Source organism: Heterodontus francisci, chromosome 23 (assembly GCF_036365525.1).
Source record: "Heterodontus francisci isolate sHetFra1 chromosome 23, sHetFra1.hap1, whole genome shotgun sequence".
NCBI classification, from domain to species: Eukaryota; Metazoa; Chordata; class Chondrichthyes; order Heterodontiformes; family Heterodontidae; genus Heterodontus; species Heterodontus francisci.
In genome coordinates this window covers 36,888,361-36,912,888 of record NC_090393.1, presented here as the reverse complement: position 1 = coordinate 36,912,888, position 24,528 = coordinate 36,888,361, and the positions used below count along the sequence as shown (strand labels likewise).

Below are 24,528 nucleotides of genomic sequence, written 5' to 3'. Positions count from 1 at the left end.
TAGAAACAGAAAATAGGAGCAGGAGTAGGCCATTCGGCCCTTCAAGCCTGCTCTGCCATTCATCATGATCATAGCTGATCAACTCATTAACCTGTTCCCGCTTTCTCCCCATACCCTTTGATCCCTTCAGACCCAAGAGCTATATCTAACTCCTTCTTGAAAATATACAATGTTTTGGCCTCAACTGCTTTCTGTGGAAGCGAATTCCACAGGCTCACCACTCTCTGAGTGAAGAAATTTCTCCTCATCTCAGTCCTGAAAGGTTTACCCCGTATCCTTAGACTATGACCCCTGGTTCTGGACTCCCCCACCATTGGGAACATCCTTCCTGCATTTACCCTGTCAAGTCCTGTTGGAATTTTATAGATTTCTGAGATCCCCCCTCACTCCTCTGAACTCCAGCGAATATAATCCTAACCAACTCAATCTCTCCTCATACGTCAGTACCGCCATCCCAGGAATCAGTCTAATAAACCTTCGTTGCAAGAACATCCTTCCTCAGATAAGGAGACCAAAACTGCGCACAATATTCCAGGTGTGGCCTCACCAAGGCCCTGTATAATTGCAGCAAGACATCCTTGTTCCTGTAATCAAATCCTCTCACTATGAAGGCCAACATACCATTTGCCTTTTTTACTGCCTGTTGCACCTGCATGCTTACCTTCAGCGACTGATGTACGAGAACACCCAGGTCTCGTTGCATATTCCCCTCTCTCAGTTTATAGCCGTTCAGATAATAATCTGCCTTCCTGCTTTTGCTACCAAAGTGGATAACCTCACATTTATCCACATTATACTGCATCCGCCATGCATTTGCCTACTCACTCAACTTGTCTATATCACCCTGAAGCCTCTCTGCATTCTCCTCACAACTCGCCCTCCCACCCAGTTTTGTGTCATCTGCAAATCTGGAGATATTACATTTAGTTCCCTCATCTAAATCATTAATATATATTGTGAATAGCTGGGGTCCTAGCACCAATCCCTGCGGTACCCCACTAGTCACTGCCTGCCATTTGGAAAAAGACCAATTTATCCTTACTCTTTGTTTCCTGTCTGCCAGCCAATTTTCTATCCATCGCATACACTACCCCCAATCTCATGCGCTTTAATTTTACATGCTAATCTCTTATGTGGGACTTTGTTGAAAGCCTTCTGAAAGTCCAAATAAACCACATCCACTGACTCCCCCTCATCAACTCTACTAGTTACATCCTCAAAGAATTCTAGTGGATTTGTCAAGCATGATTTCCGTTTTGTAAATCCATGCTGACTCTGCCCAATTCTACCACTGTTCTCTAAGTGCTCTGCTATAAAATCTTTGAAAATAGACACTAGAATTTTCCCCACTGCCGATGTCAGACTGACTGGTCTATAATTCCCTGCTTTCTCTCTACCTCCCTTTTTAAATAGTGGGGTTACATTAGCTACCCTCCAATCTGTAGGAACTGTTCCAGAGTGTATAGAATCTTGGAAGATGACCACCAAAGCATCCACTATTTCTAGGGCCACTTCCTTAAGTACTCTGGGATGCATACCATCAGGCCCTGGGGATTTATCGGCCTTCAATCCCATAAATTCCCCAACACCATTTCTCTGCTAATACTGATTTCCTTCAGTTTCTCTCTCTGTCTAAGCCCTGTGTTCCCCAACATTTCTGGTATGATATTTGTGTCCTCCTTTGTGAAGACAGAACCAAAGTATGCATTTAGTTGGTCAGCCATTTCTTTGTTCCCCATAATAAATACCTGTTTCTGACTGTAAGGGACCTACATTTGTCTTCACCAATCTTTTTCTCTTCACATACCTATAGAAACTTCTACAGTCATTTTTTATGTTCCCCGCAAACTTGCTCTCGTACTCTATTTTCCCCTTCTTAATCAATCCCTTGGTCCTCCTTTGCTGAATTCTAAACTGCTCCCAATCCTCAGGTCTGTTGTTTTTTCTGGCAGATTTATATGCCTCTTCCTTGGATCTAATGCTATCTCTAATTTCCCTTGTAAGCCATGGTTTGGCTACCTTCCCCATTTTACTTTTGCACCAGACAGGGATAAACAATTGTTGCAGTTCATCCATGCGCTCTTTAACTGTTTGCCATTGCCTATCCACCGTCATCCCTTTAAGTAACGTTTCCCAATCCATCATAGCCAACTCACACTTCATACCTTCGTAGTTTCCTTTACTAAGATTTGGAACCCTAGTCTCAGAATCAACTACATCACTCTCCATCTTGATGAAGAATTCTATCATATTATGCTCATCCCCAAGGGGTCTCGCACCACTTGATTGTCAATTATTCCTCTCTCATTACACAATACCCAGTCTAGGATGGCCTGTTCTCTAGTTGGTTCCTCAATGTATTGGTCCAGAAAACCATCCCATATACACTCCAAGAATTCCTCCTCTACGGTATTGTGACTAATTTGATTTGTCCAATCTGTATGCAGATTAAAGTCACCCATAATTACAGATGCTCCTTTATCGCATGTGTCTCTAATTTCCTGTTTAATGCCATTCCCAACATCACCACTACAGTTTGGGGGTCTATATACAACCCCCACTAAAGTTTTTTGCCCCTTAGTGTTTCTCAGCTCTACCCATACAGATTCCACATCGTCAGAGCTAATATCTTTCCTCACTATTGCGTTAATTTCCTCTTTAACCAGCATTGCAACTCCACCGCCTTTTGCTTTTTGTCTGTCCTTCCTAAATACCGCTGGATGTTCATTTCCCATCCCTGGTCACCTTGCAGTCATGTCTCCGTAATCCCGACTATATCTTACCCGTTTACATCTATTTACGTGATTAATTCATCCAATTTATTGTGAATGCTCCGCACGTTAAGGCACAAAGCCTTAAGGCTTGTCTTTTTAACATTACTTGTCCCCTTTCACTCTGGCCCTTGATTTCTCTGCCTATCACTTTTCTTATTCCCCTTACTGTCTTTTGTTCTGGTCTTTGATCCCCCCTCCTCTGACTCCTTGCAAAGGTTTCCATCTCCCTGCCATTTTAGTTTAAACCCTCCCCAACCACTCTAGCAAATACTCCCTCAAGGACATCAGTCCTGGTCCTGCCCAGGTGTAACCCGTCCAGTTTGTACTGGTCCCACCTCCCCCAGAACCGGTCCCAATGTCCCAGAAATCTAACACCCTCCCCCTTACACCATCTCTTCAGCCACGTATTCATCCGATATATCCTGCTATTTCTCCTCTGACTAGCACGTGGCACTGGTAGTAATCCTGAGATCACAACCTTTGAGGTCCTGCTTTTCAACTTACTTCCTAGCTCCCTATATTCTGCTTTTAGGACCTCATCCTTTTTTTTAACCTATGTCGTTTGTACTAATGTGTACCATGACCACTGGCTGTTCACATTCCCCCTTCAGAATGTCCTGTAACCGCTCTGAGACATCCTTGACCCGAGCACCAGGGAGGCAACATACCATCCTGAAGTCTCTTTTGCAGCCACAGAAACGCGTATCTATTCCCCTTACAATTGAATCCCCTAGAACTATTGCATTCCCACACTTTTTACTCCTCCCCTGTGCAGCAGAGTCAGCCGTTGTGCAACAAGTTGGGCACTTGCTGATTTCCCCTGAGAGGCCAACAGTATCCAAAGCTGTTTTGCAGGGGAACAGCCAAAGGAGATTCCTGAACTGCCTGCCTAGTCCTCTTGCTCTGCCTGGTGGTCACCCATTCCCTTCCTGCCTGTCGAATCTGAGCCTGCGGTGTGACCACCTCTCTATACGTGCTATCCATGATACTCTCCACCTCGTGGATGCTCCACAGTGTCCCCAGCTGCAGCTCCAGCTCCGAAACCCTGGCTTCCAGGAGCTGCAGCTGGAGACACTTCCTGCATACACGCCGGTCCCGGGCACTGGAAATGTCCCCGGCTTCCGACATGCAGCACGAGGAGCACACCACAGCTTTGAGCTCTCCTGCAATGACTTAACCCTTTAAATTAGATTGCACCTCCTTGTGGTGACTAGGTCTAGTTGGTGCCAATGTCCAGACCTTGGGTGATGCCATGATACCTTGTGCTGATGCAGAATTCATTAAAGGCATAAGGCATTTTCCGTTATTGTTGATCTTCCCCACTCCATGACAATCAAGGCATGTTGGCCATGTCTGTCCCAACACATGCATTGAAGTCACCCAGGGTGAATACCCTCTTGCCATTTGGGATGTTCCTCAGAAAGTCACCCAGGGAGTCATAGAAACTCTCTTTATCTGAGATGCTGGCGTTGAGTTGATGTGTAGATGCATGTGATGTTGATCGCGCCTCCATCAAATGATAGCCACAGAGAGAGAAGGCATTCTGAGGATGCTACTGGTGGCTCAATTTCTCACTGCAAAGCCTATAGCATGCACATGGCGATCTTCAGTACCCTTTCCATGCCAGTAGAAGGTGTAATTAGCCTCTCGAATAGAGCCCGTGTCAGTTAACTTGGTTTCTTGTAGAGCGGCAATGCCTACACCAAGCTTGTGTAGCTCACGGTCAGTCAGGGCTGTCTTGCTTACACTAGCTGTGGAGTGTAGGTTGTTGTTCATTCCAGGACACACACTCCTCGTATTCCATATATCAGTCCTATGAATGACATTTTATCTGGCTCAAGCCAAGCTATTTTCATTCAGCGAAGCAAACAAACCCAATACTAATATCTAGATTTTCTTTTTTACTTGTTGGGGTATGGGCAATGAGGAGCAGCAGTATTTTTGTCAGACGTACACCTGAATTATGGAAATAAGTGGACCTTCAAAACACTGGGATGTCCTCTCACTGTCCATGACACAACTTGTACCAATGCATTTCTATGCAGAAATTGGCCCCTATATGCACATTGTATAGCATTGATACAGCAAACTGATTAATTGGCAAACCAGTCTGCTCTACATGCGATGAGCAGTTCTTTTAAGAGCTGTCCAATGCACCTTTTACCCAATCACAAACAACCCTACCTCCCTTTGTTCTTTGAATGCTGAGAGAATACATGACAATTAAGCACAAGGGCTGTGTGAAAACGTTTTTCTCTCATGTTGCCATTGCTTCCCTAAAACTGTGTCCTCTTGTTCACCATCCTTCCACCAATGCTAACAGTTGTCCCTATCTGCCCTGTCCAGACACGTCATGATTTTGAACATCTCCATCAACTCTCCTTTCAACCTTATCTTGAAGGAAAACAGCCCTAACTTCTCCCATCTATCTTCATAACTAAAGTTCCTCATCCCAGGAACCATTCTCCTGAATCTTTTCTGCACACTCTCTAATGCCGTCGCATCTTTCCTAAAGTTGGAGCCCAGAATTAGACGCAGTACCGCAGCTAAAACGTTTTCAATGATTGTTTTGGTGAAATGCGACCCAATAGCATTCCCTAGATTTCTATTAAACTCCCACCATCAGCAACAGACCATTGTTGATGCAACTTCCAAATCAGAGTAGCAGCTTTGAGCATGCGTAATAACTAACCACGTTGCATGGTGCTGATTGGCTGAGCGTTGCAACGTTCCTGTCTCTCATTGGCTATACATATGATTGGAATGTACGATGCCCAATGAGCGGTTAGAAAGGGCCGCCTCTGTGGTCAACCCACCAATGAGTGGCTAGGAGACGGGACAGGGGGAACTTGCGGCGGCGGCTGCTGCTGCTGCTGGAGGCCGGCGGCGGCCTTGGAGTGGACGCTATGGGCCTGAGGGTTAGGCGGTTCTCTGTGGCGGTGGCTGTGCTGCTGGGCTCGCTGACCGCGGTACTTCTCCCGCAGTTGAGGGGCGGCTTATGGCTACTGCGATGCCGTCTCTTGGACGTGGGTCTGGGCGGAGACCCGAGCACCGGGCTGAGCCTGACCTACAGCGGAATGGAGCTGAGCCACCTGGAGGAGGCCTGGTCCCTCAGGCAGAAAGTGGGATCAGGTAGGAGCTGGGGGCGGTCAGAGGGGGTGTACCGCGGGAGCTCCATCACTCCGAGTGGATGTGCAAGAGGTATCACCTTTTGCTATAGTAACAGAGTGTGGACCAGGCTGGGTACACCGGCAGCTCTCTTCCTCCTCCGCCCCGGTGTTCCCTGCAGCTCATTCTGGAGAACCTATTGAATAGACTGTCGCGGCTCCTCCTGTTACCGGACCCAGGCCTCCCTCCTGTTTGCTGCCAGTTAAAACTGGGATATTTTCGCAGACTCCAAGAAGCCGGAGTTGCCCCCTGTCACTATTTCACTCACCTTCCGTGATGCTGTTAGTTGAACTCCCTCAGGAGCTTGTTGCTTCTTAAAAGCTGTGTAGTACATCCACGTTTATCACATTCATGCAGCGTCCCTACCGCAGCAAAACGCGAAATTGGCTGAGCGTGAACGGTTGTTTTGTGACTGGAGGAAGGTATATAGTGCGGCTCTCTTGATCTATATTAATGACCTAGACTTGGGTGTGCAGGGCACAATTTCAAAATGTGTGGATGCAAAGTTTGGAAGTATTGTGCACTGTGAGGAGGATGAACTTCAGTTATGTGGATAAATTGGAGAAGCTGTTTTCCTTGTGAAGTGAAGATTTGATAGAGGTGCTCAAAATTATGAGGGGTCTGAACAGAGTAGATGAAGAGAAACTGTTCCCGTTGGCAGAAGGATCCAGAACCAGAGGATACTGATTTAAGGTGAATGGCAAAAGAAGCAACGGCAGCATAAGGAAAATCTTTATGTAGCAAGTGGTTAGGATTTGGAATGCATTACCTCAGTGTGGTGGAGCCAGGTTCAGTCAAGACCTTCAAAACAGAATTGGATAATTAGCTGAAGAGAAAATTTGCAGGGCCATAGGGAAAAGGCGAGGGAGTTGGACTAGGTGAGTTGCTCTTAGAGCACTGGCAGAGACACGGTGGGCTGAATGGCTGCCTTCTGTGATGTGACCATTCTATAGAAAAAGAAAGATAGACATTTATAATAGTGCCTTTCACGACCGCTGGACATCTCAAAGCGCTTTCCAGCCAATAAAGTACTTTTGAAGTGTAGCCACTGTTGTAATGTGGGAAAGGTGGCAGCCAATTTGCACAAAGCAAACTTCTACAAACAGCAATGTAATAATGACCAGGTAATCTCTTTTTTGTGAAGTTAGACAAAAATTGGCACTGTCAAAAGGTGGCCAGAAACTTGATCAAAGATGTAGATTTTAAGGAGATGCTTAACAGAAGAGAAACAGGCAAAGAGGTTTAGGGATGGAATACCAGATCTCGACAGTTCAAGGCACAGCTACTAATGGTGAGATGATAAAAGCCGATGATGCACAGAGACCAGAATTGGAGGAATGCAGCATTCTCAGAGGGTTATGAGGCTGGAGGAGTTGACAGAAATGGGAAAGTGTGAGGCACAGAAGGATGAGAATTTTAACACCAGCATCAAGGGACCAGGAGCCAGAGTAGATCTTCGAGCACAAGGTGAATGGGACTTGGTGCAAATTCAGATACAGGCAGGAGAGATTTGGATAAGTGCAAGTTTATGGAGGGTGGAAGATGGGAGGCTGGCCAGGAGAGCATTGGAATAGTCAAGTCTGGAGCAATATTCTCTCTAAGCTGTGCGGTCACTTAGAACTTGCCACACACAAGTCAGCCCTTTAAGTTACTGTGTTTAAAAAAAAAATTAAGGGCTCGCCATTACAAAAAATTTAGAGAATACGTTGGTCTCGAGATAACAAAATCACGGAAAACGCTTTCAGTAGCAGATGAGCTGAGGCAGGAGCAGGGATGGGTGATGTTACAGAGCTGGAATTAACCAGCTGTAAGCTGTTCAAGGTCTGCAACCTATCTAACCTGATGCTTAAAAAAATATATCAGCATGTCCTAAAGTTGCTATCCATTTGAGATATACAATTGATTCAGTGAGTTGATAATTTGCATTCTTGCTTATTTAACAAGCTATGTGACTATAGCAGATTGAGTTTTAAGATGTTCTTAAAAATGGGTGGAAATTTGCTTTTAACAGCAGGGGTAAACCAGTTCCCAGTGGAGATCGCCTTAGCACCCCTTCTGCAGTTATGAAACTGGTTACTAGTTAATAAGTATGGTGACAAATTTCAATAAATGAGTGTCATTTGCAAGCATAGTTTCCCTTTGGTCTGTGAGGATCGAGAACCCTTTAAAAGACAGTTGTTGCAGTACCATATTCAACCGAGCTGGTGTTGTGATTGGATTAGATAAAATGGCCACTGTGATGGTGAGCCTGTTGCATCCATCTCTGCAGTATATGCCGCCTGGTAAGTGGTGTCATACTAAAATAAAAACAAATGCTGGAAATACTCATCAGGTCTGGCAGATCTGTGGAGAGAGAAGCATTAACGTTTCAGGTCAGTGTCCTTTCATCAGAACTGGCAAAGGTTAGAAATGTAATTAGGTTTTAAGCAAATAAAGCGGGGGTGGGGCAAGAGATAACTAAAGGGAAGGTGTTGGTAGGACAGGGTCACAGAGGATAATTGACAAGAAGGTCATGTAACAAAGGCAAACAGTATGTCAATGGTGTGCTGAAAGGCAAAGCGTTGGTGCAGAGAGGGTGTTAATGGACAGAAAAATGAACAGCCCTGACCCGCAGCACAAACATGAAAAGAAACCCAGTGGGCAGGCACATGGTTTTCTTTATAAAAAATGAATGATGAAACAAACTAAAATAAAACTTTTAAAAACTACAAAAGGGGGGCCCGTCATGCTCTGAAATTATTGAACTTGATGTTCAGTCCAGCAGGCTATAGCGTGCCTAATCAGTAAATGAGATGCTGTTCCTTGAGCTTGCATTGATGTTCACTGGAACACTGCAGCAAGCCCAGGACAGATATGTGGGCATGAGAGGAGGGGGGTGTGTTGAAATGGCCAGCAACCAGAAGCTAGGGGTCATGCTTTCGGATTGAGCGGAGGTGTTCCACAAAGCGGTGTCCCAATCTGCGTTTGGTCTCCCCAGTGTAGAGGAGACTACATTGTGAGCAGTGAATACAGTATACTAAATTGAAAGTAGTACAAGTCAATCGCTGCTTCACCTGAAAGGAATATTTGGGGCTTTGGATAGTGAGGAGAGAGGAGGTGAAAGAGCAGGTATTACACCTCCTGCGATTGTATGGGAAGGGGATGGGTTATTGGGGGTAATGGAGGAGTGGACCAGGGTGTCGTGGAGGGAATGATCCTTCGGAATGCTGATGGAGAGGGGAGGGGAAGATGCGTTTGGTAATGGCATCACGCGGGACGTGGTGGAAATGGCGGAGGGTGATCCTTTGGATGTGGAGGCTGGTGGGGTGGAAAATGAGGACAAGGGGAACCCTGTCGCGGTTCTGGGAGGGAGGGGGGAAGGGGAAGATGTGAGGGTATAGGTGTGGGAAATGGGCCGGACACAGTTGAGGGCCCTGTCAACCACACTGCAGGGAATCCTCGGTTGAAGAAAAAGGAAGGCGCTGTGGTTAGCACCGCAGCCTCACAGCTCCAGGGATCCGGGTTCGATTCTGGGTACTGCCTGTGAGGAGTTTGCAAGTTCTCCCTGTGACCGCGTGGGTTTTTGCCGGGTGCTGCGGTTTCCTCCCACAGCCAAAGACTTGCAGGTGATAGGTAAATTGGCCATTGTAAATTGCCCCTAGTGTAGGTAGGGAATATGGGATTACTGTAGGGTTAGTATAAATAGGTGGTTGTTGGTCGGCAGACTTGGTGGGCCGAAGGGCCTGTTTCAGTGCTGTATCTCTAAATAAATAAAAATAAATCAGAAGTGCTGTCGTGGAGGGTTGCATCATCAGAGTAGATGCGTTGGAGACAGAGAAACTGGGAGAATGGAATGGAGTCCTTACAGGAGACAGGGTGTGAAAAGAAGTGTAGTCGAGGTATCTGGGAGCTGGTGGGCTTATAATGAATATTACTAGATAACCTATCCCCAGAGATGGAGACAGAGAAGTCAAGGAAGGGAAGTGTCAGAGATGGACAATGTGAAGGTGAGAGAAGGGTGGAAATTGGAAGCAAAGTTGATAAATTTTTCCAGTTCGGGGTGGGAGCAGGAAACTGCACCAATACAGGCATCAATGTACTGGAAAAAGAGTTGGGGGAGGGGGCCTGAGTAGGACTGGAACAAGGAATGTTCGATATATCCCACAAAAAGACAGGCATAACTAGGACCCATGTGGGTACCCATAGCAACACCTTCTAGTTGGAGAAGTTGTTCAATGTGAGAACAAGTTCAGCCAGGCAAAGGAGGGTGGTGGTGGATGGGGGCTGGTTAGGCCTTTGATCAAGGAAGAAGCGGAGAGCCCTCAAATCATCGTTGTGGAGGATGGAGGTGTCGAGAGATTGGACGTCCATAGTGAAGAGAATGCGGTTGGGGCCAGGAAACTGAAAATTGTCAAAATGACATAGGGTGTCAGAAGAGTCATGGATGTGGGAAGAGACTGGACATGGGGAGAAAAGATAGTCAAGGTAGGAAGAAATAAGTTCAGTGGGGTAGGAACAGGCTGAAACAATGGGTCTGCCAGTACAGTCCTGTTTGTGGATTTTAGGAAGGAGGTAGAAGCGGGCTGTCTGGGGTTGTGGGTCTGAGGTTGGAAGCTATAGAGGGAAGATCTCCAGATGAGATGATGTCAGTGACAATCCTGTGGACAGTAGCTTGATGTTCGGTGGTGGCGTCATGGTCCGGGGGAGGTAGGAAGAAGTGTCTGAGAGTTTGCGCTGAGCCTCTGCAAGGTAGAGGTTGGTACACCAGACCACAACAGTACCACCCTTGTCTGCAGGTTTGATCACAATGTCGGGGTTAGACCTGAGAACACTGAGTGTAGCAAGTTCAGAGGGAGACAGGTTAAAGTGAGTGAGGGGTGGGGGCAGAGAAATTGAGACGGCCGTTTTAATGAAACAGGCCAGAGGGAGGGGCCGAGGTGGAGGAAGAATGCTGGAGGCGGGTGAATGGGTCTGCTGGTCGGGGGGAGGACTGAATGTTCTCAGATCATGGTTCTTTGTTCTATCTGTTTTTCTTGGCAGATATCTAAGAATTAGTTCTAGCATTTTTTTAGAAAAATTTATATAGTGCAACATTAATAGATTCAATTTCTAACCCTTTCCAAGCAGGTGTGGTTTGTCGCTTTTAATTACCTTTGTCTGGCTCTGCGCAGCACTATATGCTATGTACACATTGAGCCATCAATACAAGTCCCCATATTTTACTTTCTGTTGTTTTGCCAGTCTTTGAATATCTGCTGGGCAGATGACTTGCTCCTGGTTTTTCCAACCAGGTACTGATAAACAAAAGTTCGTGTTGCAGTCTGTGGGGCTTGACATAGGTTATAGTTGGTGAGGCTCTGATTAGAATGGATTAACGTGTTCCTGTGTAATAATCATATAAAATGGCCACACTGCGTGGTACGTTTGGACACATCTAATTTAGAAATTGATTTTTAATTTCAGAAATCCAGTTAGAAGCTAAAGCTGCTTTGCACCAGGCTCTGGAGATGAAGCGTCTGGGAAAGCGAGAGAAGGCACACAGACTATTCATGCATGCCCTCAACATGGATCCCAATTATGTAGATGCTTTGAATGAATTGGGTGTCTTCTTGGAAGAGGATAAAGATGTTATTCAGGCTGACCATTTATATACAAAAGCTCTGACCATTTCTCCGTGTGACGAGAAGGCACTGGTAAACCGTGACAGGACATTACCATTGGTGGAAGAAATTGACCAAAAACAATTTAGTATCATTGACCGGAAAGTTAAAAGATTAATGGCTATACCCAAAGGGAATGCAGCACTGCATCGTGTAATGGAAGAAAGTTATTATCATCATATTTATCACACTGTGGCTATTGAGGGAAATACACTGACCCTGTCTGAGATTAGGCATATCATAGAAACTAGATATGCCGTGCCTGGGAAGAGCCTGATGGAACAGAATGAAGTTATTGGGGTTGATGCAGCCATGAAGTATCTCAACAAGTCTTTAGTATCCAGAATTGGATCTGTTAATATTGATGACATTTTGCAGATTCACAGAAGAGTTTTAGGATATGTTGACCCTGTAGAAGCTGGAAGATTTCGGACCAATCAGGTCTTTGTGGGTCATCACATCCCTCCCCATCCAAGGGATGTAAAGAAACAAATGCAAGAGCTTGTTCAGTGGTTAAATTCTGAAGAAGCCATGAGTCTACATCCTGTTGAATTTGCTGCCCTTGCACATTATAAACTCGTCTACATCCATCCCTTTGTAGATGGGAATGGAAGGACAGCCAGATTACTGATGAATCTTATTTTAATGCAGGCAGGTTACCCACCTGTCACCATTCGTAAGGAGCAACGGGCTGAGTATTATAGTGCATTAGACGTGGCCAATGAGGGAGATGTAAGGCCATTTATCCGCTTTATTGGAAAGTGTACGGAAATGACACTTGACTTACTGCTGATTGCAACAGCTGATCACTCTGTTGATAAAGGTTTACCTGAAGCTAATCCAAACCATTCAGATTATACACAAACAATTCTAGTTAAAAACTAACCTGTCTCATTACTCCACATCCTTTATTTATGGACTCTGGTTGAGTTGGTGTGATCATCACCAGTCTAAATTTTAACTAAAATGGATTCCTTTGGAAATTTGTCAAGTTCTTTACTGAAGGACTTTGTGTGTTAGGCTTTTGCTTGGCTTTATCAAGAGATCATGCACTAACTGTGCATGTTTGCATTTCTGCTTTTGGAATGCTGGTTACTTTCTATTTTGTTGAGTCTGAAGATTAAAGCTGCAAAAAAGCACTGAGGCTCATTTCAAGTATTCTGGGTTATTTCAGAGTGGATTGTACAGGATGTGATTTAAACTGGTCATATTGTGAACTTGGCTGTTACAAGAAGTTAATTGAGACTGTATTTTGTAAGCTGTCCCGTGAACCACAATCCATCTACCCCTCAATTATGACTTCTATTTACAGTGCTGATTTTTTTCATTGTATATGACTTATTTGAATAGTAATGTGAACAGGTGCAAACATAATGAGGATTGGGCTGTGTGTACGTTCAACAGCTAAATAAAATGTCATGCCCACAATTTGGGGGGGAGGGTTCTCCTAAATTGCTGCGTCACCTGAGAAAATAGGGCTGCAGATTCCAACACCTGTGGCTGGGCAGCAGGTTTATTTGTTGACTTTGGCCCCTGTGCCTCAATACTTGCCCGAGGTGTGCTACTGGATGTCCCCTTTACCTCCCTCCATCAAACTGGAAGAGATGTAGCTGGTCGCTCACACATGAGCTGTTTTTTGAGAGTAAATTCTTGTTTAGTGTTCCATTATTTTTGGTAGCATATCTTGACATATCCAGTCGACTAGGGGGAAAAAAAAGTTCAAACCCAGAGTTTGTCCAACCAGCCTCGTATTTGCTAAAATTGCAGCATGTAGTGAAGCTGAGATGAATGTTGATACTTTTAAGTAATCTCTCCATTCATGTTTAAGCCAAACAATACTAATTATAGATTGCTGAGCACAGTTCTAAAATGCCAACAGGTTATTAGTACACATTGTCTTGAACTAACTCTCCAGGAATCCAAGCAGCCAGATAAAATTTGACAATCGTGCAAATAAAGAACTGCATTATTCTTTTAAATCAACAGTTGCTATGGCTACAATAGAAACTAGTTTATTTTTGTTTCACCATTTCTAGTCATCTTTTAATTAAAATCTCCCACTTGAGAAATCAAAATCACAATGATATGTCCGAGGACCAGCATGAACAAACTTGATTGGCCAGTGCGATGTTTGTGAATTGAAATTGCACTTTGTATAAATAAACCCTATTTAAACAGGTTCTTAGAATATATAGTATTTAAGATGTAAAAAATAAAATATTTTGCCATCTGATATCCTTTAATTTTTCTTTTGGCAAGCAGCTGTGGAAAAAGGGTCAGGGGTTTGGAAGTACTTGCTCAAAACAGGGTCTTTGGAGATTTAATTTTCTGACTGACCAGCCAGAAAATAATCCAATTTCAACTTGTATCTTAGCTGCGAGCTTAACCTGTCAACATACACTTGAAACAATGTGCTTTGTAAAATACTTAGTCATAGAATCGTATAGCATAGAAACAGGCCCTTCGGCCCACCGCATCCATGCTGACCATGATGCCTATCTATACTAATCCCACCTGCCTGCATTAATTCCATATCCCTCTGCCTTGCCCATTCAAGTACCTGTCCAGATGCCTCTTAAATGTTACTACTGTTCCTGCCTCCACCACCTCCTCTGGCAGCTTATTCCAGATACCTACTATTATTTGTGAAAAATTTACCCCTATGATCCCCTTTAAACCATCCCCCTCACCTTAAATCTATGCCCTCTAGTTTTAGTCACCCCTACCATGGGAAACAGACTCTGGCTATCTACCCTATCTATGCCTCTCATAATTTTATTATACCGCTATCATGTCACCTCTCAGCCTCCTTCGCTCCAGGGAAAACAGACCCAGCCTATCCAATCTCTCTTTATAATTCAAGCCCTCCAAACCAGGCAACATCCTTGTGAATTTTTTCTGCACCCTCTCTAGCTTAATCACATCTTCCTGTAGTGCGGCGACCAGAACTGCACACTTATACCAAGTATTTTGCTTTGACAGCAATAATTAATCAATACCCAGTGATCAGAGGCATTGCTAGATCCCAATCAACCACAGCTGTACAGAAAGAACACTTGTAAAGTTCCTGCTGCATATCTAGCTGGGACAATCCTTACTGACTCGAGTTTAGCTGGAGCAGTGTGGGAATAATTCTAGCCCTCTGTTATGACAGGCTGACTAATTGTCAACAATGCCCCAACCTATGATAGGTAGGCATATTCTGATGAAAAGTCACAACTGAAACATTAACTCTTTCTCCACAGATGCTATCAGACCTGGTAAGTATTTCTAGCATTTTTTACTTTTATTTCAGATTTCCAGCACCTGCAGTATTTTGCTTTTGTACTATAGGCCTGCTTGATTCAGGTATTAAGATTACTCTATCTTCCCAATTGAACTGACTTGGTTCCAATCTCACCCAACTGTAACTTCCAAGCCAAAGACACCATTTTCTCTCTCCCAATAGTAATTGATAGTGTTTCATGGGATGAAGAGGTGTTCTTGGGCTGGGAATGGAAGTCTAGTCTGCATACAGTGAAGGAAATATATAATGCCTTTCAAGACCTTTACAGCCAATTTAGTACTTTTAAGTGTAGTCACCATTGTAAGGTAGGAAAGATGGTTTCCAATATGTGCACAATGTCCCATAAACAGCAATATGATGACCAGGTAATTTTAGTGAAGTTAGCTGCAGGATAAATACTGGCCAGCCACCAACAACAGCTCCTGTAGCTCCACGTGACCAGGCAGATGTAGCCTTGGTTTAACGTCTCATCTGCCAGTGCAGCATTCCCGCAACACTACTGTAGTGGCAGCCTAGAGTTTATGCTCAAATGACTGGAGTGGGACATCACACAAAACCTTTGTCTGACAAACCTGAGAGCAAGCCCAAGCTGAGCATTCAAGTTTCTGATACAGAATCAGTAATGATACAGGCTAAGATCCAGTGTGAAAGGATAGATTTTGCTTACCGTGCGCCAATGGAATTTTTTTTTATATAAACCTGGTCTTTATCCTCTGATCTTTAACAATGTTGCATTACAATGCAAATATATAAAACATTTAATCAGGAACAAACCATCACAGCAATATATCAAAAGGGGAGATCAAAATTAACAATGAAATGGTCCCCGTGATCTTCCTATATACACACACATTTCTTAAAGAATGCAAAATAACAGTAGTTTCCAGGGCACTTGTTTAAAACTAACCAAAACAGACAATATTGTAAAAAAGAAACACAAAAGCCATTCTCTGTAAATACGATAGAGCAACTGCTTAAAAAATGCTGACAGAGCAAAGCAATGTGGAGGTTCCATCAAGGATATTTAACACTCGTCAAACTCTTTTTAAAAAAAAATCATTGATTATTTACAGTTCAGTATTACTCTTCAGAATCCCTAGCTGTATGCCCAAGGATGCCAAATGGTTTCTGTAATGGCAGTTCACATTTTATCTGGACACCCAGCAGTTTAACAGTGAATGCTGTAATCACGGGTTACTTTTTCAACAACATCTTTGCAAAGTCTGCATTGGTCATCTTTTTAGTCTCTCCCATTATAGAGGAATCACCTTTCAAGTTGCCAGCCTGATCCCTCAATGTACCATTTTCAGTATTTGTTTCTGATACAGGCAAGCGTTGCAATGCACGAGGTACAAGTGCAAGTTGTGTTCGACCTTTGCCCCTCCTGGAAAAATCAGGATTGATATGAGAGAGAGAGTTCACATGGATCAAGAAGTCTCAAACATTGACTATGTAGCAGGCCCTGGACATTCATTTTCATTCTCAAGCCCTAATTAATGTATTTTTGTCACTATCCACAACATCTCAGCTTTTGTGGATCTTTGTCAAGATTCCCATTCAGTCCACCCACAGGTGTATATTGGCTCCCACTCTGGACTGCAGCTGCTCTACCTTTCTGTTGATTGTTCCCCTGACCATTCTCCATTTTGTCATGATATTTGACTTTTTTTTTTATATTCCACTCTCCCAACCCTCCAATACTAATTTATACCATCACAGAAAATATCTGCTCTCCCCAGCCTCTTTCTAGATAAGTGCACTGATGTTAAGGGTCTGACCAGAACCTAGCAGATCACATCAAATGCTGTTTTGAAGTCCTTCCCTGCATCAAAATCTCCCTCCCCTAGTTATACATTGCACTTGCATATCCCTTGCCCAAACCTCCATGCTGGTAGTTTTCATTCCTATCTGTTTCCTTACACTTCCATCACTCTAAGCTTATTTACATCCCATCTCTCAATTAAGGCTCGGGTTGTTTTCCTTAGAACAGAGAAGGATGAGGGGGGATATGATTGAGGTATACAATATTATGAGGGGCATTGATAGGTTAGATAGGAAGAGACTTTTTCCCTTAGCGGAGATGTTAATAACCAGGGGGCATAGATTTAAGGTAAGGGGCAGGAGGTTTAGAGGGGATTTGAGGAAAAGTTTTTTCACCCAGAGGGTGGTTGGAATCTGGAATACACTGCCTGAAGTGGTAGAGGCAGGAACCCTCACAACATTTACGAAATATTTAGATGAGCACTTGAAACGCCATAGCATACAAGGCGACGGGCCAAGTGCTGGAAAATGGGACTAGAATAGTTAGGTGCTTGATGGCCAGCACAGAAACGATGGGCCAAAGGGCTTGTTTCTGTGCTGTATGACTCTATGGTACTCAAACTCTGGCATTTTCCAATCACTGAAATATTATCCCAATATAAATCAGCCTCAGGGTGCTTATGTCATCGTCATTGTAGCCCTCAGTCAATCTCACCCACGCCATCCCTGGCTAAACTAGCCCCTCCAAGGTTACAACTTACCAACAAGTTTTCATTTTTCCCTATAAATGTTTTCTTGCCTGCCTCCACTCCATCACCATGCCACAACAAATAGCAGCTTTCCCCCTATTACTCCCCAGACACAGATTTCTAAAATATGTGCCTCATTCAAGAATAATTATTGGCTGAGATGAATTTCTGGATAATTTGATTAACTTTAGATAAACATCTCCCTAGTCACTAATTCTAACTGAATCACCCACATTAGCTGCTTCAATTTTTGTAGCAGTTTGATCAGCACTTACGCTCCATACACCTGTCGAGGAAGCAAAGAGCCAGAAGATCTGTTGGTTTCGACCTTGGTAGTCTGTTTTCTCTGCGGAGGATTACTGATGGCCACGCTAATCGTGTGATCTTTAACCACCATTCCATCCAACCTAAGAACAGCCTGAGAGGCCTGGGCTTCATTCTCATATTCAACATATGCCAGACCCTGAAACAAAAGTCATTTAAATGTTAGAGACGTCAAAAATTAAAAGAGGAGAATAATTCACATTTGAGTTGCTAGTGTATAGGGCAGGCACACATCAACCAATACAAACTTGGTTGTCTTCTCTGGCTCTGAATGTTTCAAAGATAGAAATGGAAGAAAATGGTCTTCACAAATCCTCCACATGGACTCAAATGAGACAACAAGCTTAATAGCTAATGGGAGTTTTCATTTGCTGGGGGTGGGGGTTGGGAGAGTACAAATGTCAGCCTCAAATCTGGCATGAAAGACTACAGGAGAGACGTTTTGGGGCTAATTTACTGTTGGACGTCTTCATGTTGCAATTACTATTCTAAGTGACTTGATGGTTCTCCAAAACTCTGGCTGTGTGCACCTCTTGCCTGGCCCCTTCCCTCAAAAGAATTTCAGTATTAGTTTGTATAAAACCGAAGGAATGGACCATCTTGTGTATTCAGAGTGATGAAAGCTCAGAGACTGTAATCTAAAGCAGGACAAGTACTTTATAGCTAACATGAGCAGTCACAGGACAACTAAAAGTCAGCTTGGCCAATGGAATGTGCAGAATATTCATTATTGGTAAAAGGAGACAATTTAATTTTTTACAGTTCCTAGGCTTATGGACACACGGTTCCTTTGAAATTAATAAATTTTCCAGACAGAGAAAGTTATTCAAAGTTTGTTCAAGTTCGGAATTGTTCTTGCTTCTCAGATGAGTGGCAAGCACCTCCTTCTCAATGGGCTACCGTGTAAGAGGATGTACCTTTGGCTTTCCAGAGCGATTAGTGACAAGACGGATCTCCTTTAGGTTTCCATGCTCTTTGCAGATCTCCTCCAGTTCCTCTTTAGTGCAGGAGAAAGGTAAACCTGATATAAAGACCTTGTGTTTCTCTAAACTAGTGCTGTACCTAAACACCTGGAGAAGTAAAAGCACAAAACATTAAGGCAAAAATGAATTTCTTGAAAGCTCTTCTGCTCAATGTAGTAAATCCTATAAACATCAGTCCCTCATTGCTCCTTTCACTGGCTGGGAATGATTTGCAAAATAGTGGATGCCAGAAAATTAAATTATCAGAAGCCGTGACAAACAAAGCAAATGGGTAAATGAGAATACATTAGAATCATAGAAATTTATGGCACAGGAAGCAACCATTTGGCTCATGTCTGTGCTGACTGAAAAACATATCCAGCCTAATCCTATTTTCCTGCTTTTGATCCGTAGCTTTGTCGGTTACAGCACTTCAAGCGCACATTAAAAAAGACTTGCAGTTATATATCGCTTTTCACGACCACCAGACATCTCAAAGCACTTTATAGCCAATGATGTACTTTTGAAGTGTAGCTACTGTTGGAACATAGGAAACACGGCAGCCAATTTGTGCAAGGCAAAGTCACAAACAGCAATGACACGATAATCTGTTTTTGTGATGCTGTTTGAGGGATAAACATTGGCCAGGACACTAAAGATAATTCTTCTCTTCTTCAAAATAGTGCTGTGGGATCCTTTACGTCCACTTCTGCAGGCAGATGGGGCCTTGCTTTAGCGTGTCATCTGAAAGCTGGCACCTCCAACAGTGCAGCACTCCCTCAGAGTGTCAGTCTTGCTTTTTTGTGCTCAAGCCCTGCAGTGGGACTTGGGCGCAGAACCTTGTGACTCAGGTGCGAGCGCTACCAACTGAGCCATGGCTGATATCCAAGTACTTTTTTAAATGCGAAGAGCATTTCAGCCTCTCCCACTCTTTCAAGCAGTGAGTTCCAGACCCTCAGCACACTGAGTGAAAAACTTTCTCCTCAACTACCCTCTAATTCTACCAATTATTTTAAATCTATGTTCCCTACACCCGCTAAGGGAAATGGATCCTCCCTATCCAATCTACCTAGGCTCCTCATAATTTTATACAATTGAAATAATTTCAATTACATCTCCCCTCAGCCTCCTCTGTTCCAAAAAAAATTAACCCCAGCCCATCAATCTTTCCTCACAGCTAAAATTCTCCATTGCGACAAAATGTTTAAGGAAACAAAGTTTGTGAGGATTGTAGAAAACATCTCAGAATTCTGCTCTCATCTCAAGCTTTTCTATCAGAGTTGCACCTCATCAAGTATCCTGTCCAATATTGTTTTGAACCAGATCACAAACAAGCCAATGGGATACAGGCAGTGAGCTCGAGAATTGTATCCGGTAGGATCTGTGGTTAAATAGGTCCTTTCACTTCGGCCAATTGGTATTTCTTGAAAGAAAGGAAAAGTTGCACAAGGCAAGGGAAATCATTTAAAAAAAAAATCATAGATATCAAAAGTAGTACCTTAAATTCTGGATTCTTTGCTTTGTCGACACAGGGTGAAACAAACATTGGCCGTCCCTCTAACTCCCGACGGTCCAGCTGCAACGCATTTGCAGCCGCTTTCTCTTCTTTAAACTCCACATAACAATATCCTCGAAAATGTCCCCTATTACTGTAAACGGGGCGGATGTCCTCAATCTGGCCAAAGCTTTCAAACATCTCCTTTAGCCTCTCCTCAGGATCGGACATGGAGTATGAGAGATTACTGACAAACACAGTCAGGTCATCCTTGCTGTTATCATGAAGCACTTTGTTCCTTGTGGCCGCTGCAGCTTTTTGCTTTTGCAATGTTGGAGTTTCTAGGATCTTTGATTTGCTTTTACGACCAAACAGACCACATTCTGTTGCCATATCTTCCTCCTCAGCTTCTTCCAGTTCCCCAGCTCGAGGCTTTTTACTGGGTTGATCTAAAATTCAAAGATAAATCATTAGAAAACTCTTCTTGTGGCATAAATGGAGCAGGAGAATAGGAGGAAAACTAAAGCAACAGGACAACCTGCCCACACCAGAATATAAAAGAGTAGTGGAAACCAGTGTTAAATCTGTGATTTGGACCTTGGTCATCACCAATGCCACAGCAGCTTGAACTTTTCCATAGTGTGTTTAATACAGCAAACATTCCAAGGCATATCATAGCAGATGTGATTGAGGAATGGGAAAATGGAAGACGGGGTAGGGAAGCTGACAGCGAAAAAGACACTGATTAGAAGGACACTAATTCAAAGGAGTGCAAAAGGCTCTTATACCTCATATATATCTCATATACTTTCAAATAAAAGTTATTCTCAAGCTGACAAAAGACTTGAAAAGATTTTAAAGAGGAACTACTACATTATAACCAATCTACTTTCCCATTCCCTAAATTGCTGTACAGTTTGCTGTTGGATTTTGTATTCACAGTTATAGTATTGTATAAAAAATGACTAAATGCATCATTTAAAATGGAGGTTAAATTACATCTATGCCCAGGTCCAATTATCCCCACCCTCTAACCCTGCTTCATGTGAAGGCTACACTTGACCTCAATTCCATGTGCAATGCGTGGACAGTGAAGAATAGTACATTAGGAGTCTTGTGTTTAGTATGCACTCTGTCACTCTTACTTCTTGTTGCACTTTATTGATTTGCTATTTTATTTTGAGCCAATCAGAATTCAAAAGATGGGAAAGATGAATCAAAAAACAACAAAAGCAGCTAGAAAACAATGAGAAATTACTAAGAACCAACCAATAAGGTGAACCAACTGAATTATTCAAAGTGCTTTTTGAAAAAAAATCTTAATATTTTTTCCCTTAACTAAAATCTCTAATGTCTAAAATAAGGGGTAAAATGAAACAAAAATATTACAAATTTCCCAATAAAGTTTTAGATTTAGACAGAAGATCAGATAAATAGTCTTCTGAATTTGAATTGTTTAATGAATTAAATTTTTAAAGCTTCTCATGCAAACAAAGGATTATTGTTTGCTGTGTTTTACTGCTAGTTACAATATGTAACAGATAAGAGAGCCTGAGACAAATGAGACAAAACCACAGATTGCCTCACCATAGTTTTGTAGATCACTTCCTTCCCCATCTCCCCAACCTCACCAAAAATGCTGCCGAACTCCAGGACTTTCCATCCTAGTTTCCTACATTACAGCTTCAAAATTGCCCTAAAGTATATTGGGGCATCCTGAATTGTGAAAGACATTATATAAATGCAGGTCCCTCTTTCTTTTAGTTCTGCCAAAGCCCAGGATCATTCCCAGTAGAACCTAACCAAACCCTCTCCCTTGTACTGCTAACCAGGTATTGACCTTCAAGTGGGGCATCTGAATACCAAATTACTGTATGTCCTCAGCTTTAAAAATGATCATAGATAAAAGGTATATTTGTCCTGAAATTGCTGGAGTGATGCATCTCTCAGTGACTGACATGAATTATCTTTTTTATCTTACCCTTCAGATCATACTATTTCTCTGACATAAATTTCTGGAACTGTGAATTGACAATGGCATGGCAATGTGAACATCAGGTCACCTCCTTAACCAATGAGATTTAGGATAAAGAAAAAAGTGAATGAGTGAGAAGCAAAGTGTGTAAATTAGAGTCAAATTCGATACAGAAAGTGAAATAAAGAGAAGGAAAGAGGGAATTAAGAAAAACAATGGAAAAAAGCATTTTTCTATTAAATACTTAAAACCCTCTAGGAGCAACTTAACTACCTGGTGAAATAATACTCCAGTTTATTTGTTCCTTTTCTGGGTCTTCAATGTTGAGTGGAATGTCAGGACCATAAACCACGTCATTGACAGAGACTTTACAACATGAATTACCAGCTCTAAATGGCTGCAGTGAGATCAATTTATAATAACAGTGCAAATCCAGTAATTTCATGGCCCACAATGGGGAGGTTCACGGTTAGATGGTAATTTTTCGATTTTGGCAAGGCTAACAACAGAGCAGCACAGGTCGTCCAGCAGTTTGTACCAAATCGGAATTCACAGCATATCTTCACCACAAATTGCTGTTTTACTTTCTTTTTTTAAAAAAGCACTAATAATGGCCATGAAATCATTATATTTTCAGTAATTTCTAGGCCACTAAAAAAAAAACTTACATATTTATAGTTTTTCATGTTCTCATGACATTCCAGAGTAATTTTTTTTAAAGCAGAGTCATTATATTATAGGCAAAAAACACAACCAACTTGTGCACAAGCAAGGTCCCACAAACAGCAAATGAGATGAATGCTTTAGTGGTGGTATTGAGGGATGAATGTTGGTCAGGATGCCAGGAGAACACTCCTCTTTTTTGATAAAGTGCAATGGGGTCTCGGACATCCACAGGATTCCCCTCATCCATCCAGCCAAGCCCAAGCACCTCACCAGGACATCTGTTTTAACACTATCTGAGGAACGGACCTTACAACAATGCCACAATTCCTACTAATGCACTGAAGTTTCAGGCTAGAGTCCTGGAGTTATGTATATATTAAAAAGCCATTCATTTGCAACAACTTGCATTTATAAAGCACCTTTAACATCGTAAAATGTTCCAAGCGCTTCACAGGAGCATAATCAGACAAAAATTGACACGTAACCAAAGGAGTAATGACAAGTGACTAAAATCTTGGTTTACAGATGGGTCTTAAAACAGAGAGAGTATTAGAAATGTGGAAAGGTTTAGGGTGGAAATACCACAGCTTAGAGCATCGATGACTGGGTGAAGGAAGTGGGGAAAGAACACAGAGATCTGGAAGGATTTAGGGCTGTAGAAGGTTAGAGATAGGGAGATACAAGGCCATGGAGGGATTTGAATCAAACAGCCCACCTGATTGACACCCCATCCACCACCTTCAATATTCACTCCCTCCACCACCGACACATGGTTGCAGCAGTGTGTACCGTCTACAAGATGCACTGCAGCAACTCACCAAGGCTTCCCCAGACAGCACCTTCCAAACCCACAACCTCCACCATCTGGAAGGTCAAGTGCAGCAGATACATACGAGCACCACCACCTACAAGTTCCCCTCCAAGCCACACATTATCCTGACTTGGAATTATATCGCCGTTCCTTCACTGTCGCTGGGTCAAAATCCCGGAACGCCCTTCCTAACGGCCTTGTGAGTGTACCTACCCCACACGAACTGCATGGTTCAAGAAGGCAGCTCAACACCACCTTCTCAAGGGCAATTAGGGATGGGCAATAAATGCTGGCCTAGCCAGTGACGCCCACATCCCATGAATAAATAAAAAAAATCAACAATGAGAATTTTAAAATTGAGATGTTGGTAGACCAGGAGCCAATGCCAGTCAGCAAGCACAGGGGTGACAGGTGAACAGGGCTTGGTGTAAGTTCGGATATGGGCAACAGAGTTTTGAATGACTTCAAGTTTATGGAGAATGGAAGGTGCGAAGCCAGTCAGGAAAGCATTGGAATAGTCAATTAGCAAAGAATGGACAAAATAATGAAATTTAATCTCAATGATTGGAGGCATGAGCAGTGGCGACAGCTGATAAATCAGAGCGAGGGAAGAGTGAACCTGATTGGAGGCGGTGGCTGATAAATCAGAGCGAGGGAAGGGTGGACCTGATTGGAGGCGGTGGCTGATAAATCAGAGCAAGGGAAGAGAGCGGACATTCCAAGGTGTTTTCCAACAAAAAAAGCAAGGTATGTGTCATCAGAGGTAGGTGACTGGTCAGGGCTGGGACATCAGCTATTTACAAAGTCATTAATATAGATTGTAAATAGCTGAGGCCCCAGCACCGATCCTTGTGGCAATCCACTAGTCACAGACAAAAGGAACCAAAGCCGGGGCTCCTTGGATGACAAGGGCAATAA

General features: G+C 43.1%; 2 protein-coding genes across 2 annotated transcripts in view; one reads left to right on the top strand and one right to left on the bottom strand.

The window, feature by feature from the left end:
• Positions 1–5,606: 5,606 nt before the first annotated feature.
• On the top strand, positions 5,607–13,806 carry ficd (FIC domain protein adenylyltransferase). Its single transcript, XM_068055074.1, has 2 exons — positions 5,607–5,906; positions 11,385–13,806. Exons 1-2 carry the CDS (start codon positions 5,681–5,683, stop codon positions 12,464–12,466), a joined length of 1,308 nt encoding a protein of 435 aa, XP_067911175.1. The 5' UTR covers positions 5,607–5,680; the 3' UTR covers positions 12,467–13,806.
• A 1,795-nt stretch (positions 13,807–15,601) lies between these two features.
• sart3 (spliceosome associated factor 3, U4/U6 recycling protein) overlaps positions 15,602–24,528 on the bottom strand; it is a 55,567-nt gene continuing 46,640 nt past the window's right edge. The window contains exons 16-19 of the mRNA XM_068055073.1: positions 20,162–20,607; positions 18,619–18,771; positions 17,653–17,840; positions 15,602–16,251 (exon numbers count right to left, since the gene is read on the bottom strand). Of these exons, the coding sequence (XP_067911174.1) occupies positions 16,062–16,251; positions 17,653–17,840; positions 18,619–18,771; positions 20,162–20,607 (977 nt within the window). The 3' untranslated portion in view covers positions 15,602–16,061. The remainder of the gene's footprint in view (positions 16,252–17,652; positions 17,841–18,618; positions 18,772–20,161; positions 20,608–24,528) is intronic.